Below are 16046 nucleotides of genomic sequence, written 5' to 3' on the forward strand. Positions count from 1 at the left end.
TGATGTGCACATCCGATATGTCATCATCCAGGATCGCGCTGTGATTGGCGAACAATGTTTGCTCTTTTTTTCGATAGCTCTGGGACCAGTCTGGTTGGCTCAATAGTGACTCACTATTAGTGAGATACGATATTTGAGACTCGGACTCTACTGTTCAGGTATGCAACAGACTATTATACGGTAGCGGAGACACTATTGAGACGGACAAACCTCGAGAGCATCTCATTCCACAATTTGCTTCACGGCACCCGAGCAAACCACCACAGCCCTACAAATAACCCCGCCAGGACTTCCGTCCAAAACCTCAAGAACCGACAACCACTATGCGTCTCACTTTCATCTTCGCGGCGGTCATCGCGGCCTCTCTCCATGCCAGCGGCGCTGCCCTCCCTTCGGCCACGGCATCCAATATCGCTGAGGTCGAGAACGAGGCCTCCCCTGCTATCGCTGATTCCACTCACGCCGATGGTGGACGAATGCTTCGCCGTGTCGAGAAGAACGAGATCGATGAAGAGCGAATTGACTGGTCGAAGGTTTGGGCGAAGCTCACTTCGAAAAAATTCACGAAGGGTCAGAACATGAGCCCAACGGAGCAGCACAAGTGGCTTATTAAGCAAGCAAAGAAGCTGGGCATGAACACGGACGGCTTGTAGCGAGGCCTAGTATGAACTTCCATGCGCGACAGCGATCTGCATGGGCTGGAATTACCTCTCTACAGTAACATACATTCCTACCGTTCAAGTCTGAAATCGTTAATGATCCACTGTTCTTATAACTATTAAGTAGTATAATACGTAGTGGAGCATCGGTTGAGTATCGACACCCTGCAGCGGAATCTCCACTCCAAACCGCACAATTGGTCAGGCGTTGGCTGCCTTCTCGGCAAGCTTCTCCGTGCTGGTCTCGGGTAACATCATCCTCGCCGACTTGATCTCGGACTACTGGGTCCGGATGTACTGGTTCTTTCCTGCCGATCCAACACTTATCGGAGTTCTCGAGTGACCGCTACATGTACACCCCCGCCCAGAGCAAGACTGAGAACGCTTCTCATCAATCGAAAGGCACGGGCTACATCGGATTAGGCATCGCGGGGCTACTTCGCGTTCACGCGAGCTTCGCTGCCTGTCTTAAGCCAGCCCTGGCTGGCACTTGCCCTCGTCGTTGAGCATCTTCCCGGTTTATCAGACTTTTTCAGAGCTGTGACAGGACTGGGCTTTCCCTTTAACTCGAAGACCCTCTTTTGGTCAATACCGTCGTTGTTCTTCTCGACGCGGCGCAGGACCCATCCGCCATCCGCGGTAGCAGGTGACGCCCCGTTTCCGAGCGCAACATCCGGCGCTTTAACCGAACGGGGGCCACTGGCATGAAGAGTGGCCGCAACAACCACTCCGAAGATGAAAGTAAGGCGCATACTGGCTGTCGGTTCTTTTGAGCTCGTGGTATGCACGACTTGCTGGTGGGTTATGGAGCGAATGGTGTGCGGGCTTGTCCAGCACGGAAGGCGGTATTGTGCGCTGCAACCTGATGACTCTGGTCCGGCTACTAACGGCTTCTTTAGCTACAGTAGTGCCAAATACCATGCTCCTGCAACGGAACGGAGGACTATGATCGTGGTTGGGATTTGGGAATGAGTTTACTGGTGTTTACGTTTATGGCGACTTTTTTTTTAAAAAAAGTCTCCAAGAGTGCTCATTCTGGGAAATTCTTGCAATAGATAGTCGTCCGACAACCCGTGAAAGTTATACCACCCGACGAAGGCCGGATGTGGGAAGTCACCTGACAAAAAGAGTGTACATTACATTGCTTACGATGCTGCCGTAGAGAGCAAGTCGTGATCAAGTGGGACAACTTGTCCCACTTGATCCGGACAAGCATCCCTGCAGTCAACTCAAAAGCCTTTGCAAACTGGCATTAAGCTTATCACAAGTAAACACCTAACACACCGAGTGCCGTTCGGCTCCTCCAACCCACGTAATTATCTCTTGAGATGGCTCACATACTTGAACGTGAGGTAGATGGCTGTCTGCACGACGAGCCAAATGACACCAGTCCCACCATGAAGTTGTACTTGCGCTCCGGCCGGAAGTCGTAGATGCTTTCGATGTAGTGCGCCGCAGTCATGTTCGTAATCGTGTTGCCCGAAGTCACCGCGATGATGTCCTGGTTGTCGCCGAACTGCACTCCCATCAGCGCCGCCAGTGAGTAACTCGACGGCATCAGATTGGAATAATTGGGCAAATTTGGCCGGGAATCACAATAGTGTGTATTAGAACACGCGACAGCGACTGGAATTACTTCTCTACAATATCGCACTACAAGCAATTCATTCCTATCACTCAGTCTGAAATCGTTTAATGATCCATATGTTAAGATTGAAATAGGGGGTATCGGATAGTCTGCAACTAATTTGTTTTGCTCTGTGACGTTATAAAATGATGACTGATAACGTTGCAGGAACGCCTTCCGCTTTTACGGCAACGTTAGGGCCTTATTGCGACGTTATTAGCAACATGGGTACATGGTAGGACAAGGTCGGACTTGTAATTTATCGGATAAATTCCTCGTGTGTTGCACATAGGTAATTTATTTCTGAGGTATTATCTGTGCTGAATGAGTACATAGTAGGCTCACGAGGTGTGCAAATCTATCGAGCCGCTCACTGAGGACTTCAGATGTGAGGGTGGGAGAGTTCTGAAGTGGCACACACCACGAGTACACTTGTGAGCGCAAAGTATGCTAACAGAGGCTCAAAATGTGAATACTCTGGTGTTCGGATTCATTTATCTCTGCATGGTACGTTTTATCGCGGATGCCAATGATTTTCTGGGCTGTACTTCTTCGACAACGAGACATAGTTCTTCTTAAAAGAGTATATAACTAATCAAGAGCTCGTAAAAGCGTTTCAAAAGTGACCATTATATTTTTTTTCGTAACCATTAACGTTGCCCTTTTGATAACGTTGCTCTCGCAGTAACGTTGCCCGCTAACGTTGCCCTTCGATCACATCGCCCATTAACTTTCTTCGAGGTAAGTTGTTGGTGACAGTATTGCACGGCAGCAAACCCTACTGATAAATCAAGTAACATATCAGGTCCACGTCGCTGGTTATAACATTATGATATTGTGAGTGTACGGACACTTTCATTATGCATTCAATGCTGTGCCATCGTGCATTGACTAGTTTAAAATTATTCTCTTACAAACTAGTTGACCTCTTCTCAGAAAATCTGGAATAATAGTAGACGCTGAAGTTCCGCGTCTACTACGGAAGTTCCGCGTCTACTGTATAAAGTCGTGTCAGAATCTATAAAATAAAACTATTAGGTGCACGTCTATTACCTTCGGTTACTATTCAGTTATACTCTCATTGTCTCCGTCTTAGTACATCCGCCAGATTATCAATGACTACATTGCCAGGTTGCGTGTACTTCACCTACAATAAATAGGATTCAATATTTTAACAGTATGAAGTGTAAAAGGCTTAGTACGAGCGGTACAACCGTCAATCGCGCATCATAATTGTTAGGTAAAACCAGTTAACGTTGCGCAAGAACTATTAAAGCTCGTAGCTAAAGGGTTAACGTCGCTGTAAATTTGGAACTTAAGCAGCGTAAGACTTGAATTGCTGCCTGTTGCTTAGCCGATAAACCATAGCTGTTCATGCTTATATTTTACGTATTACTGTGTACAATAACTACCACACATCGACACATGCAACAAATGGACGTAGAATCTATTATCAAACTCATACAGGGTAACATTTTCGAAGTGATGCATAAATGTATCGTCACAGTTAATCTGCCAGAAGGGTCGCAGGTTCTAGCCGACATGTCCATGAAACAGATTCCTCATCAGTTGTGTGCTGCAATTTAATAGCAGTGATATCAAAGTAGATTGCGATCTTGTTCTAAATCATACGGTATACATCGCTGTTTTCTTACAATTGGACTCTATATATCTGTAGGCATAGTATGCAGATGCGTGATCCTGCCTCCATTTAATATGCTTCTGTAGTAGTGCGGCCTGTCACGTGGCCGACAGACGGCAGCAGCCGCGCACTCGAGTCGTCATCGACTTGACGAACGAGTGACGAAGAGGACGATCAGCCAGTCGGGGCGCGAAGTGTGGCAGCGGCAGTTGGATGGTGGCGGAGGTGAGCCAGTGGGCTGGAGACACCGGCTACGGGCGGTATCCTACAACTTCAAGGCCAGACGTCGGCCATGCAAAAGATCGCAGGAGGGCGGACACGGAGAAGAGTGAAGGACAAGTAGTATGCAGAGAGGAGAGGCGACGACAGAGCGAGTGGCGTGCGGCTGAGAGACAGCGAGAGCAGATAGGTTACGAAGGGCCCTCTCGTAGGTAGAGGATAGGAGGCCTCGTAGGTGGGGGCAACGAGCGCGCGGCTGGCCGCTCGACCCTCAGTTAAGATTGTTCCCGGTTGGTGAGCAGTTAAGACTAAATACAGCAAGAGAGTGGCGCCGTACGCGGGTTCCAGTAAAGCTAAGGTGAGGCAGAGATTAGGACGATTGGTGCACGATGAGGGCGTAACACAGTAGGGTGGTGGGGACTGTGGCTAGAGACCACAGGGGTCGTGGCAGGAAGTGCGAAGTCTGCCATGATCGTAAGGGCGAAGGAGTTCGCTCGCCGCACTCGGGCTTGAGCTCCTGAACTCGAAGCAGATAGAGAAATACGGATTACCTGCGGGACACAGCCCAAAGACCCTATCCGGGGGTGACGGTCGCCGATAATGTGTCCTCCCCACCGTTCCTATCCGAAGGACGTCTGGTCCGACGGCCAGTAGCTGTCTGGTAGTGTTGACGTGTCTGCCTCGCACTTTGATCTCTCTCGCTACGTCCACCGGGCTACCTAGGTGGACGCACTACTCTCACTCTGGCTGCTGAACCAGCCGACGTGTAATGGAATTGGCGTGGTGGTTCGGGAACTAGCTACACTTCCTATACTACGCGCTGGCTAAGTCACCGTAGTGCTATCCTCTCTCATTATAGTAAAGTATTTTGCCAAGTTTTATAGCGATCATGTACCGTACGCCTTGGGGAAGGCATTGTACCCTTTGAACACTAGCTTTATATAAGAACAGAGGGACAAATCACATTAACGGGCGATGTTAACGTGCAACGCTAAAAATAAAGCAACGTTATCTTGGATTAACGTTAATGCGCAACGCTAAACATAACACAACGTTATCTTGGAGCAACTTTAATGCGCAACGCTAATCATAATGAAACGTTATTGAGAAGCAACGTTAGTACTCGGTAGTGTCGACCTCATTCGATTAAACCTAAGCGCTTGGGCGCAAATGCTTCGCAAACGTTTAGGACGACAATCGTATAGGTGTACGGAAAATTACAGAACATAATTACAAGCAACGCGAAGCAGCAGCCATTATGTCAGGGACCTGGACGATGATAGTGGTTTGGTAACATCGGTACTCTGCTAGATGTGGACTTCCCTCTCGGCCCGCACGTCCTTGTCGTCCCACGGCGCGCAGCTTGAAGCTGAATACCAACGTCAAAACAACATAGTGACATAAATATTAATGAAGCAGTGTTATCAATCATAGAGCGACATTAACAGACAATAGAGCGCAGAGCAACGTTACCTTTAGTATTCGCGGGAGGGGGGGGGGCAGACTTTCGCAGCTTGACCATCTCCGATGCCAATGCGTTCAGCTTGCCCGTACGAGGCATCCTGCCGCTTTTGCCGCCTCCTTAACAGCCTTAATACATTAACAAATAAACAATAACAAATTACCAAAGTTAATGCATATATAACAAGCAACATTAATGCACACCTGTAAGAAGCAAGATCAAACTTACGTAATTCGTGAAGTCGCTTGGCTTGCCCCACCCTTTAACAGCGGGCGCGTAGGGCTATCGTAATGTTTCCAGGAGGTGGCTGCGCGGTCCGATCCTAAAGTACAGCTTCTTTCCGTTTAAGTTCGAAATTAATCGAGGTAAACCCTCCCTTCAAATGAGTATTTTAATCCTGAGGGAAAATCCGGCCGGAATGAGGGATTTGGTTGTCACGTATTTTACGCGTCATTTATTTTTTGGGCGACGTTATTCTTGTTATTGCAACGTTTTTGAGCTGAGGTTAGGGCTAGTTAGCGTCGGAGGACCCACTTCGGACAAAATACTAAGAACACACAGGGTGCTCTAGTTGAGGCACTTATGCCTCTTTGCCACAATCCGGAGTTTTGAGGCGCATCACTTCTCGCAATTTGAGGCACCACTAGGGGTTTCATACAAATCTAAGATAAATGGCAGAAAAGGAGTGCCTCGCGGGCGCCTCAACCAAATGCATATGCTTGGTGTGGTACACGTTAATTATACATGCCACACGCTTGTTGGCATCCCGCTGCAGGCATGTCGACCGGCCTGCAGATTTTCTATGAATCACTTACTTCTTCCATGCATTGCACTAATGCATAATTTCAACTACAACACACAGCCTGATAGGTGGCACAACCTTGATTGCAACCAACGTTGAAGCTTTTGTTTCGCTCAAAGATTTTGTGGCAGCGCCAATATAAGTCACTAGCTTGGGTTGTACCAGTTTGGCCCATGTAACTGTTGTCTTATTGCTTGCATTGCATTCTATTAGATTTATGTCCTAAGTAATGCCTTACCGTTAGGGTACTACGCTTTTTTCTATCGAAAAATGCTTCAAGTCCAAATGTGAGTTTTGAGTCACCCTCCGGAACCTTGAATGAGACGCTCGGTGTTTTTTCTGCACACATTGCCACATCTAGAGCACCCTGAGAACACACTTCCATTCCAGTGAAAACACACAGAGGATGGGCGACATCATAAAGTAGACGAGGCGCGATAGCGCCCAGCCAACGGAGGCGAGCGGTTGCGAGGAGCGTAGCCGCAGCAAACCCGCGCGGGGAGCCTGCGAAGCAGGGCCGCGCGGTATTTGCGGAGGCGGGCCCAGTGACGAGCATTCCAGCGAGCCGAGCACTGCACTCGCCAGGTGAGAGAATCTATATATCGCGAGCGAAGCGAACAGCGGGGCGCCGAAGGCGGTGCCCAGCCAAGCGCAGTGCGGCTGGTCCGTTTATGAAAACGCGTCATCCCTCCCAGTCACTATAGTAAAGCCAAGTCAAAAGGATTTGTAGGATTTGTTGTGTGTTTTCACTGCATGTACGTGTGATTTGACGGTTCTGTCGTACGGGTTGGGGTGACGCCCTCCCGCGGCGTCGTTCTCGGGGGCGCTAATGCGGCTCCCAGTCTGGGAGTCCCAGACGGACATTTATTTATTTATTTATTTATTTATTTATTTATTTATTTATTTATTTATTTATTTATTTATTTGTTGCGGTTTAGTCCGATACTGCGCTCTGCTGCAGCCTCGCCAGACGGACAAGGATGTGAGGCTACAGTAGTGTCTCTGGGCCGAGAACTCGACGCGGGTACGACTCGCAGAGGCGGTAGCGAACGAACCAGGCGCGCTCAGTGCTCAGCCACCGACTTCCCGTGGGTTGATAACTACGGCATCGCCCAGGAAGCTGATTGGGCGGCGAGGCGCGAGCGCCCGCGAGGGGGGAGATTGCTGCGGCCGTCAATCGTCAAGGGAAGGTGCTCAAGGGGATCAGCATAAGGCGCAGGAACAACACAAGACCGACGAACAAGGGCGTTGTTAAAACTCAGTTTTGGTTGGTCAAACTTAAGCTTTATTTATCTCTTAATGCCCTCTAATAGACTAGTGCTCAGTCGTTGGCAAAAGGAGAAGTGAGCTCTCTCCGAATGCCGTCAAACATCATCGCACGAGCGGTCGCCAACAGGGCGCCCCCTGATTGGCTAGTTATGTAGTCCTATGATTGGCTCTCTCTTAACCAATGGGAGAGCGCCTTAATGCCAGCGGGAACACTTTACCCTCAAGCGGTCTCTCGGGGACCTCATTCTAACAGGCGTGCTGGCTGAGACTGCGTGGTTTGTTGCGGCCACGACAGCAGTTGCCGGGGAAAGGAGTAGTGACCCGAATACCTAGCTGAATCAAGACTACAAGACCATCGCAGGCAATATAACGCTGATACGCCGGCGTTTGGCTCGTTTGGTAGGCGAAGTTTGATAGAATTATCAACTACCTATAAACTTGCAGGACAGAGGAGTATTGATGAAGCACTAGTTTTTTTATTTTATTTTTTATTTTTCATTGTTAACGCCAGTCACACTGGCGATTAAGCACAACTTGGATTGGCAAAGATGTAGTTGCTCAACGCCTAACACCCGATACCGTACGTAACAGTAGCTTACAATTCCCTCGTCACCATAAATATCTGTATGTGAAGTAGGTTAGCAAATTCCGTGCTATAAGGCCCTACACTAGTCATTCAAACTGTTCCTCCTGATGCCAAGTTTTGCCAACCTCGTGGCATCGCCATGAAGCCAAAGTAAACGACCAAGCTGGTTGATAGCCTTGTCGTCTCTATGGAGGAACCTACTAGTGAGCGAGGTCCTTTGGATATGGGGCATCTGGTCAGTACATTAATTCCGGTAAGGACACTTTCCATTATAGTTATTGTTCGCTCTGCTACAAATTTCAGAGCTTCTTCGGGCCCCGCACGACTTTGTTTTCTTTGAGTAATTGACAGAATTATGTTCATCAAGTACGATCTGGGCATCCTACGCGGGCCGATGACTGCGACTAACTTTTGTGAAGTTCATCTGATATACAACGTGTGCCCCTGGTCTCTACTTCGCCTGTGTTCGCACTGTTACCAATTGTACTTGGTTTGACATGTCGAGATCATTGGTTACTGATGTTGAAGTTGCATTCGAGGTTCGCTGTATGCATCACACAGGGCCGACTACTGCGTCTGCAGCCGTGTCTTCGGTATTATCGATGTATCTGAGCCGCTGTGGTCGTTACCCCTACGAGTAACAGCCTCTGGGCGGCGCAGGTTGAAGTGCCCAACCTTCACATGGACAAGACCAACAAGACAGCGCCGATGTTCCAACACCCTCTGCTCCACGTCATAATGTAAGTAAGCGATAACTTAGGCTCAATATCTCGGGAGGGAATCTAATCTAAATGATGAAGGAGGTGGCGGAAGTGAGTGATGCACCCTTCGAGTCATGAACGCCATCCAGTATTGACAGCAACTGCGCAGTGACAACCACAGCGAAAGGCGTCCTGTCGAGATCAACGCGAGATTTAATTGCAGCGAGATCCAGCGGGAACTCGATCGTGGCTAGTTATCTTCTCGCTAGTTGCTTCCCGGGAGCATCGGCTACCAAAATGGGTCAGACATGTAGCCACGTTGCAACTTGCAACTCGCAAGTGTGGTCATATCCTAGCCTCTACTAGAGGAGAGGTCTCGACACTCCACATTACCCTGCTGTCTCTTTCTGTCCACTTGATCTCACTCCCCAACCATACTCGGTGGGGCTGACTTCCGCGACGACGTTGCGGTCAGCGAGGAGCTCTGCGATCTGGCGGCACGTCCGTCCACGGTGGACTCCACGCGATGTCCAAGCCGCGTCTGACGCCTAACGGGCTCGGCCGTGGACAAGAATCCGCAGGGCGCGTGGCGCCATGGGCTTTCGCTTTCGGCGGATATTACAGACATGTACTGTAGTTACAAACTGCAAACGGATACCGAGAAGTTGGCTACGCCATTGCTTCGCGGTGATCGCTGCACAGTTGGCATAGCGGCAACAGCAGCTGAAGACGAAAATGCTCGGCTGAGATCGTGTGATGGTCAGCCCGTGCCCTCCCTCGGCAAATGTCCTCAAGCACTTCCGCCCTTCAAACATATCTAGACTAACCCTCTCGTATCCAGGATTGCCCGGCGGCTCATGATCCACAAGCTGCGGCACGACGCCACGAGGGGAACGGAGCCCTGCAGCTCTATGGAGAGAGAACAGCAAAGCACGCCGGCACAGAAACGCTGGTGCCACGAAACGACGTGCTCGCGGCCCAGACGGCCGGCAAGAGAGCTTCGACTCGAGCGATGCGAGCCGGGGAGCCTCATCTTCAGCGGAGCTCAAGTGTTCGGACCCTGGCTGGACGGACGGGTAAGTTACTCTCACTTCCAGTGCCTTGGGGAGAACGCGAGAAACCGCAGCAAGCAGCAAATACGCTGCCTGCTCACCAGACGGCCTCGCGAATAATAAGCTCGCGTTAGTCTCAACAGGGCAACCGCAACAACTCCGCACAGAATCCGCTTGGTGTACCGTACGTGTTCATCTGACTTTAGGGGTGGGGAAAAGAGACGTATCACCCTTATATATGAGTCTTCAACCCCTTCTTCAGAGCGTTATCGTCCTTATCGCACCTTAAAAAGGAGTGCCCGACTGGCTACTTTTTTGCCTTTTCAACTGCTGGAGACGATGTCACGCCCGACATGGAGCTCAGCTGTTTGCAGCGCATTCCCCCTCTTGCGTTAGGCATTGACCAGCAGGCGAGGAAAGGCCAGCAGGGCACGGCACTTTCAGGAATACCTCAGCTGCGCGCACTCGCCCCCGCTTGCATTGGCCTAGTGACTGGGATCTCTCTCTCCAGTGCTGCCGACTGCGCCTTTCCCGTAGTACAGTAGCGGAGACGTCGCGGGTGTTCCAGTGCCCGAAATGCCTCCTTCCAATAGCGAAAGCGTCGGCAGCTCGACCATGTCCAAGTACGTGACCCCGAGCGTCGCCGTGGGGGCTCGTTGCTACATCCCGGACGAAGACTCTGCGTGGCTGCCGGTGTACGTCGAGGAGGTGAACGAGCAAAAGGGTCTCGTGACCGTGAGGATCCAGCGGCCGCGAAAGGATCAGCAAGACGAAGACACCGTAGATCACGATGACGCCGACAGATCCGGGGAGAGTCGCGTCGTGGCCATGGATGTCGGCTTCCCGCTGCAGAACGCGCAGCTTTCGCGCTACGACGAGGGGCTGGACAACATGATCGACCTCAACCACCTGCACGAGGCTGCTATCCTGCGCAACCTCAAGAAGCGCTTCCGAGCTCGGAAACCGTACACGTACACGGGGGATATCTGTCTGGCGGTGAACCCTTATCAATGGCTGGACGAGTTGTACACTCCCGGACTTCACAAGAAATACCTGCAGGCTCGGAAGAGGCAAGATCTGCCGCCTCACGTGTACGCGGTGTCTGTGGCTGCGTTCAGGCATATGTGCGATAATGGCAGCAACCAGAGTATCCTCGTGAGCGGCGAGTCCGGCGCAGGGAAGACCGAGACCACTAAGATCCTGATGGATAACCTGGCCACCATTGCCCCGGCACCGACTACGACCGCCAGTGACCAGGAACACAGCATTACTACGCGTATTATCGAAGTGAACCCGCTGCTCGAAAGCTTCGGTAATGCGAAGACTACACGCAACGATAACTCGAGTCGCTTCGGCAAGTTCACGCAGCTCCAGTTCGACAAGAATCACGCCCTGTGCGGTGCTCAGTGCGAGACGTATCTGCTCGAGAAGACCCGCGTCATCTCCCACGAACGCGGCGAGCGCAACTACCACATTTTCTATCAGCTTCTGCACGGCACGACGGACGAGGAACGTGACGCATTGGGTCTTGGCGACGAGTGTCCGAAGTTCTCGTACCTTGAAGAGAAGGAGCCTCGGCTGGAGGTACGGCCAGGACGGAAATCGAGACCGAGTGCGCCTCCCCCACCCAAGTCGGCGTCAGTGATCGAGGCGGAGAACACCAAAGACCGAGCACTCTTTGCGAAGACCAAGCAGGCGCTCTCTCTGCTCGGACTCAGCGCGGACCAGCAGAACGCGTTGTTCCAGGTGCTGTCGGGTATTCTCCACCTGGGTGAGGCTCATTTCGTTCCGCAGCCGGGCAACGACGAAGCTTGTGACCTGGACCAGGATTCCGTGATTTATTCGTGTGTGCTGCTGGGGTTGGACCCGAACACCATGGGCAAAGCCCTGACTCACCGTACTATGAAGGCTGCGGGAGAAGTGTACCTGGTCCCGCTTACGGTGGAGCAGGCCCAGTCCGGACGTGACGCGCTCGCCAAGGCCATCTACGCCAGCATTTTCGACTGGCTGGTGGCTGGTATCAACGCTAGTTTGGGTGCCGCCCCACGAATGACTGCGAACACCATCGGCGTGCTCGATATCTTCGGCTTCGAGAGCTTCGAGTACAACTCGTTTGAGCAGCTCTGCATCAACTACGCGAACGAGAAGCTGCAGCAGAAGTTCACACAGGATGTGTTCAAGGCCGTGCAGGAGGAATACGAGCGCGAGAAGATCACGTGGGCACACATTTCGTACGCGGACAACAGCGAGACACTCGCGCTCATTGAAGGCCGCATGGGTGTGCTGGCGTTGCTGAACGAGGAGATCGTGCGTCCTCGCGGTAACGAAGAGGGCTTCGTTAGTAAGCTGTCGGGTGCGTACCTCAAGCAGAAGAACCTCATTGAGTTCCCGCGGATCTCCAAGACCCAGTTCGCCATTCACCACTACGCTGGAACGGTCAAGTACGAGGCCACGGGCTTCTTGGAGAAGCACAAGGACGCTCTGCTCTCGGACCTGTCGGACCTCATGTGCGGCAGCCACGAGCCGTTCCCGCAGATGCTCTTCAAGGTCAGGGCCGAGATGGAGGCGGCGGCTGCAGCGTCCGCCGCCAGCTTGAAGCGCTCCACCTCTGGAGGCCGAGGAGCTCGCGGAGGCTCGGGCGGCGCTGGCGGCGACAAGACTGTCGGCATGCAGTTCAAGCAGTCGCTCAACTCGCTCATGACCAACATCAACGAGACCAACGTCAACTACGTTCGATGCATCAAGCCGAACAGTGCCAAGAGCTCCACGCTACTCGAGGACAAGATGGTGGCCAACCAGCTCCGCTGCGCCGGTGTCATCGAAGCCATTTGCATCGCCCGCGCCGGATACCCGAACCGACTGCTGCACGCCGAGTTCGCGGAGCAGTTCGATATCTTCCTCACCGAGCAGGAGCAGAACCGCCAGAAGGAGGACCCGGAGCAGTACGGCGCGGCTCACTGCCGCATCCTGGTCAAGAAGTTCAAGCTCGAGATGCCCGAGGAGTACCAAATGGGCGTGACCAAGATCTACCTGCAGAAGGGTGTGATCGAGAAGTGCGAGCACATCAAGGCGCAGAAGCTCTTCGCGTACGTGGCGCTCATCCAGGCGCACTGGCGCGGCATGCGCACTCGCTGCGAGTACTACGAGATGCGCGACGCGTTGATCACCATCCAGCGTCGCGCCAAGGTGTTCGTGACGAGGTGTCGCTTCCTGCGCGCGCAGCTCGCCATTGCTCTGATCCAGCGCGTGTACCGAGGATACGTCGGTCGCTGCGAGTTCTACGCCGTGTTGAGCGAGCACTGCGCGCTTCAGATCCAGCGCGTGTACCGAGGATACGTCGGTCGCTGCGAGTTCTACGCCGTGTTGAGCGAGCACTGCGCGCTTCAGATCCAGCGCGTGTGGCGCGGACACCAGGGACGCAAGATCCGCTTCGCCGCGCTGTGCGAGCTGCGCGCCACGCAGATTCAGCGCACGTGGCGTGGTCACAAGGGGCGACAGATCTACTTTGCCGTGCTATGCCAGACTCGCGCGGTGCGGCTGCAGTGCTTCGCTCGTCAATATCTCGCGCGTCAGGAGCTATACCGGCGTCGTGCCGCGTACCTCGCTAAGCTTGAGAGGGAGGAGCGTGAACGCGTCGAGCGCGAGCTGGAGCTGGCTAGACAACGCAAGCTGGAGGAGGAGCGTGAGCGCCAGCGCAAACTGCAGGAAGAGCTGGCCAGGCTGGAAGAGGAGCGTCGGCAGGAGGAAGCGCGCCAGCTTGAGATTCTTCGTCAGGAGAGCGCGCTGATGATCCAGCGGCAGGTCCGTGGGTACTTCGCTCGCTGCGTGTATGCCGAGATGGTTCAGGAGGCCGAGGAAGAGGAACGCCGTCGTCGTGAAGAGGAGGAGGAGCGTGAGCGCATCCGTCTGCAACGCGAGCACGATGAGCGCGAGGCCCGGCGCCGTGCAGAGGAAGAAGCGGCGCGCGAGAAGCAAAGGCTGGCGGAGGAGCGCAAGAAGAAGGCGCTAATGATGCGTCAGCGACGCGAAAACGCGGCCATCCGCATCCAGCGCACGGTTCGTGGCCACCTTGTCCGTAAGGAATTCGCAGCGCTGAAGGCTGTCTTGCTCATCCAACGCGTGGTCCGCGGTCACCTTGCCAGGAGGCAAGTCGCGATGCTGAAGGGCGCGGTGCTCATCCAGCGCGTGGTCCGCGGCCACCTCGCGAGGAAGGAATTTGCAGCCATGAAGGCTGTGTTGTTCATCCAGCGTGTGGTGCGCGGACACCAGGCGCGGAAGCAGTTCCACGTGATGAAGGAGGAGGCCCGACAGGAGGCGGAGGCGGCAGCTATTCGCCTGCAGAGCATCCAGCGTGGCCGCTTGGCTCGCCAGAACTTCTCCAAGCTGCGCATCGAGAAGATCGAGAAGGACGAGAGGGACGGAGAGATCAACCGCGTGCGCGAGGAGTTCTCCATGTTCAAGATGGAGAAGGCCGAGCAAGACGACGAGCTCGTGCGCATGCGGGAGGAGAACGCCAAGCTGAAGATGCAGTTGGCGGAGCTGCAGAGGGCCAACAAGGAGCTGGAGGCCGCGGTGGCGGAGCACCGATGCGATCGCGACGTGATCAAGGCCTCCAACAACCTCAAGGAGATCGAGCTCACGCAGAAGCTGACCACGCAGCGCAAGGAGCTGGAGACGGCGCGCGGCGAGTACTCGACCCTGTGCGACTTCTTGGAGAAGACCGGCAGCTCTCGCTCCACGGAGCCGGAAGAGCTCAACTCGTCCGACAGCTCGTCCACCTCCGGCGACGACGAGGAGAACGAGCACTGGAAGGAGGACCGTCCTACCATTGACTCGACGACTGCGTCCTACTTCGAGGGTGACCGTCCGTCCCACGACATTGCCAAGCTGCTCGGAAGCACGTCGCGGACGTCTCGACTGGCGAACGCCATGCTGCAGCGTCGTCAGAAGGCGAGCCAGGCTGTGGCCCAGCGCAAGCAGCAAGCTGCCGCCGCGATGCAGCACCGCAAGGAGCAGGCAGCTCAACGCAAAGAGCAGGCGGCCAAGACTCCGACCATGCAGAACAACGCCAACACCGCCACGAAGGCCAAGAAGTGGGTCACGCTGGCCCGCAAGAAGAAGGCCGAGTCTGTCACCACCCCGATTGAACCTATTGAGTAAGTACCCGGTCGATGGGACCAAGTAGTTGAAGACTGCAGCGGCGCTGGCAGATAGACGTCCCCCACACTGTCAGCCCCAGGCAGTCCGTAGTATCTATTACAATTCACCTCGTAATGAGAGAGTTTTGAACACATAAACCTTTTGGTTCTCGACTTCAGAAGTTTACAGTACTAGGAACTCAAGCTGACTGTGGCCTTCTGGTAAACGCCCTCGCTATCTGTTCGCGCTGCGGTTCATTTGAGAAGGTCCTTACAGTAAGTTGCAAACCGGATGGAGTAAACAGCAGATGAAGTGCCCCATGGTCGCATCCAAGCAGAAGTTCGTCGCCCGTGGTAAGATAAGATCCGATCACTTGCAAGTTGCACGCTCGACATATTTTGCATGTTGAAGCAAGTCGAACCCATTACGATTTTCCAGCGAGCAAGTTTCCTTCCGCCATGAATTTGACCTACACCGCCTTGTAGTAGAAGAGATTTTATTTGGACTACTATGATAGCCATTAAAATCCTAAAGAAGATTTCATCATCACCACTAATGGCGATTCTCTTGGTAGCTGCATGCTGCTTACCCGTACTTGTCCTGGTTGTTCAAGGATTAATAGAAAACTGTCGATACAGTCCTCCATCAACTTGCCTTGTTCAACTGTTTGTGGACTCATCTTGTCCCTCCTTGCTATTGCCTTCAACTGACGAACTCCCGTCACCCGGAACTCGACGCAACTTTGCTCTACCGATGTTGGTTCTCCTTCAAAGATGAGCCTGTTGCGCACCATCCATTGCGTTGTGCTGCAAACGTAGCTAAAATTCTCCAAAGACGTTTCAATGTGTCTTCATGCTTGGCCGTGCAAGACCCCGCCGTGAGGGCCAC

The 16046-nt window shown here is 53.0% G+C and overlaps 5 protein-coding genes across 5 annotated transcripts; 2 read left to right on the forward strand and 3 right to left on the reverse strand.

The window, feature by feature from the left end:
- Positions 1-323: 323 nt before the first annotated feature.
- Positions 324-653, forward strand: Avr1b-7a (avirulence protein 1b; the record flags this gene model as incomplete). The annotated part of the gene is made up of 1 exon (XM_009536249.1): positions 324-653. The coding sequence occupies one exon, from the start codon at positions 324-326 to the stop codon at positions 651-653; it is 330 nt and encodes a 109-aa protein (XP_009534544.1).
- Positions 654-1231: 578 nt separating this feature from the next.
- Positions 1232-1411, reverse strand: PHYSODRAFT_463855 (hypothetical protein; the record flags this gene model as incomplete). Its single annotated transcript, XM_009536250.1, has 1 exon — positions 1232-1411. A coding segment is annotated over one exon (180 nt), but the record flags the coding sequence as incomplete, so codon positions are not given.
- Positions 1412-1975: 564 nt separating this feature from the next.
- Positions 1976-2217, reverse strand: PHYSODRAFT_338447 (hypothetical protein; the record flags this gene model as incomplete). Its single annotated transcript, XM_009536251.1, has 2 exons — positions 1976-2023; positions 2056-2217. 2 exons carry the CDS (start codon positions 2215-2217, stop codon positions 1976-1978), a joined length of 210 nt encoding a protein of 69 aa, XP_009534546.1.
- Positions 2218-10634: 8417 nt separating this feature from the next.
- On the forward strand, positions 10635-15179 carry PHYSODRAFT_338448 (hypothetical protein; the record flags this gene model as incomplete). The annotated part of the gene is made up of 1 exon (XM_009536252.1): positions 10635-15179. The coding sequence occupies one exon, from the start codon at positions 10635-10637 to the stop codon at positions 15177-15179; it is 4545 nt and encodes a 1514-aa protein (XP_009534547.1).
- A 499-nt stretch (positions 15180-15678) lies between these two features.
- On the reverse strand, positions 15679-15972 carry PHYSODRAFT_523035 (hypothetical protein; the record flags this gene model as incomplete). The annotated part of the gene is made up of 1 exon (XM_009536253.1): positions 15679-15972. A coding segment is annotated over one exon (294 nt), but the record flags the coding sequence as incomplete, so codon positions are not given.
- Between the last annotated feature and the right edge of the window lie 74 nt (positions 15973-16046).

The sequence above is a fragment of the Phytophthora sojae genome (genome assembly GCF_000149755.1).
Source record: "Phytophthora sojae unplaced genomic scaffold PHYSOscaffold_9, whole genome shotgun sequence".
NCBI classification, from domain to species: Eukaryota; Oomycota; class Peronosporomycetes; order Peronosporales; family Peronosporaceae; genus Phytophthora; species Phytophthora sojae.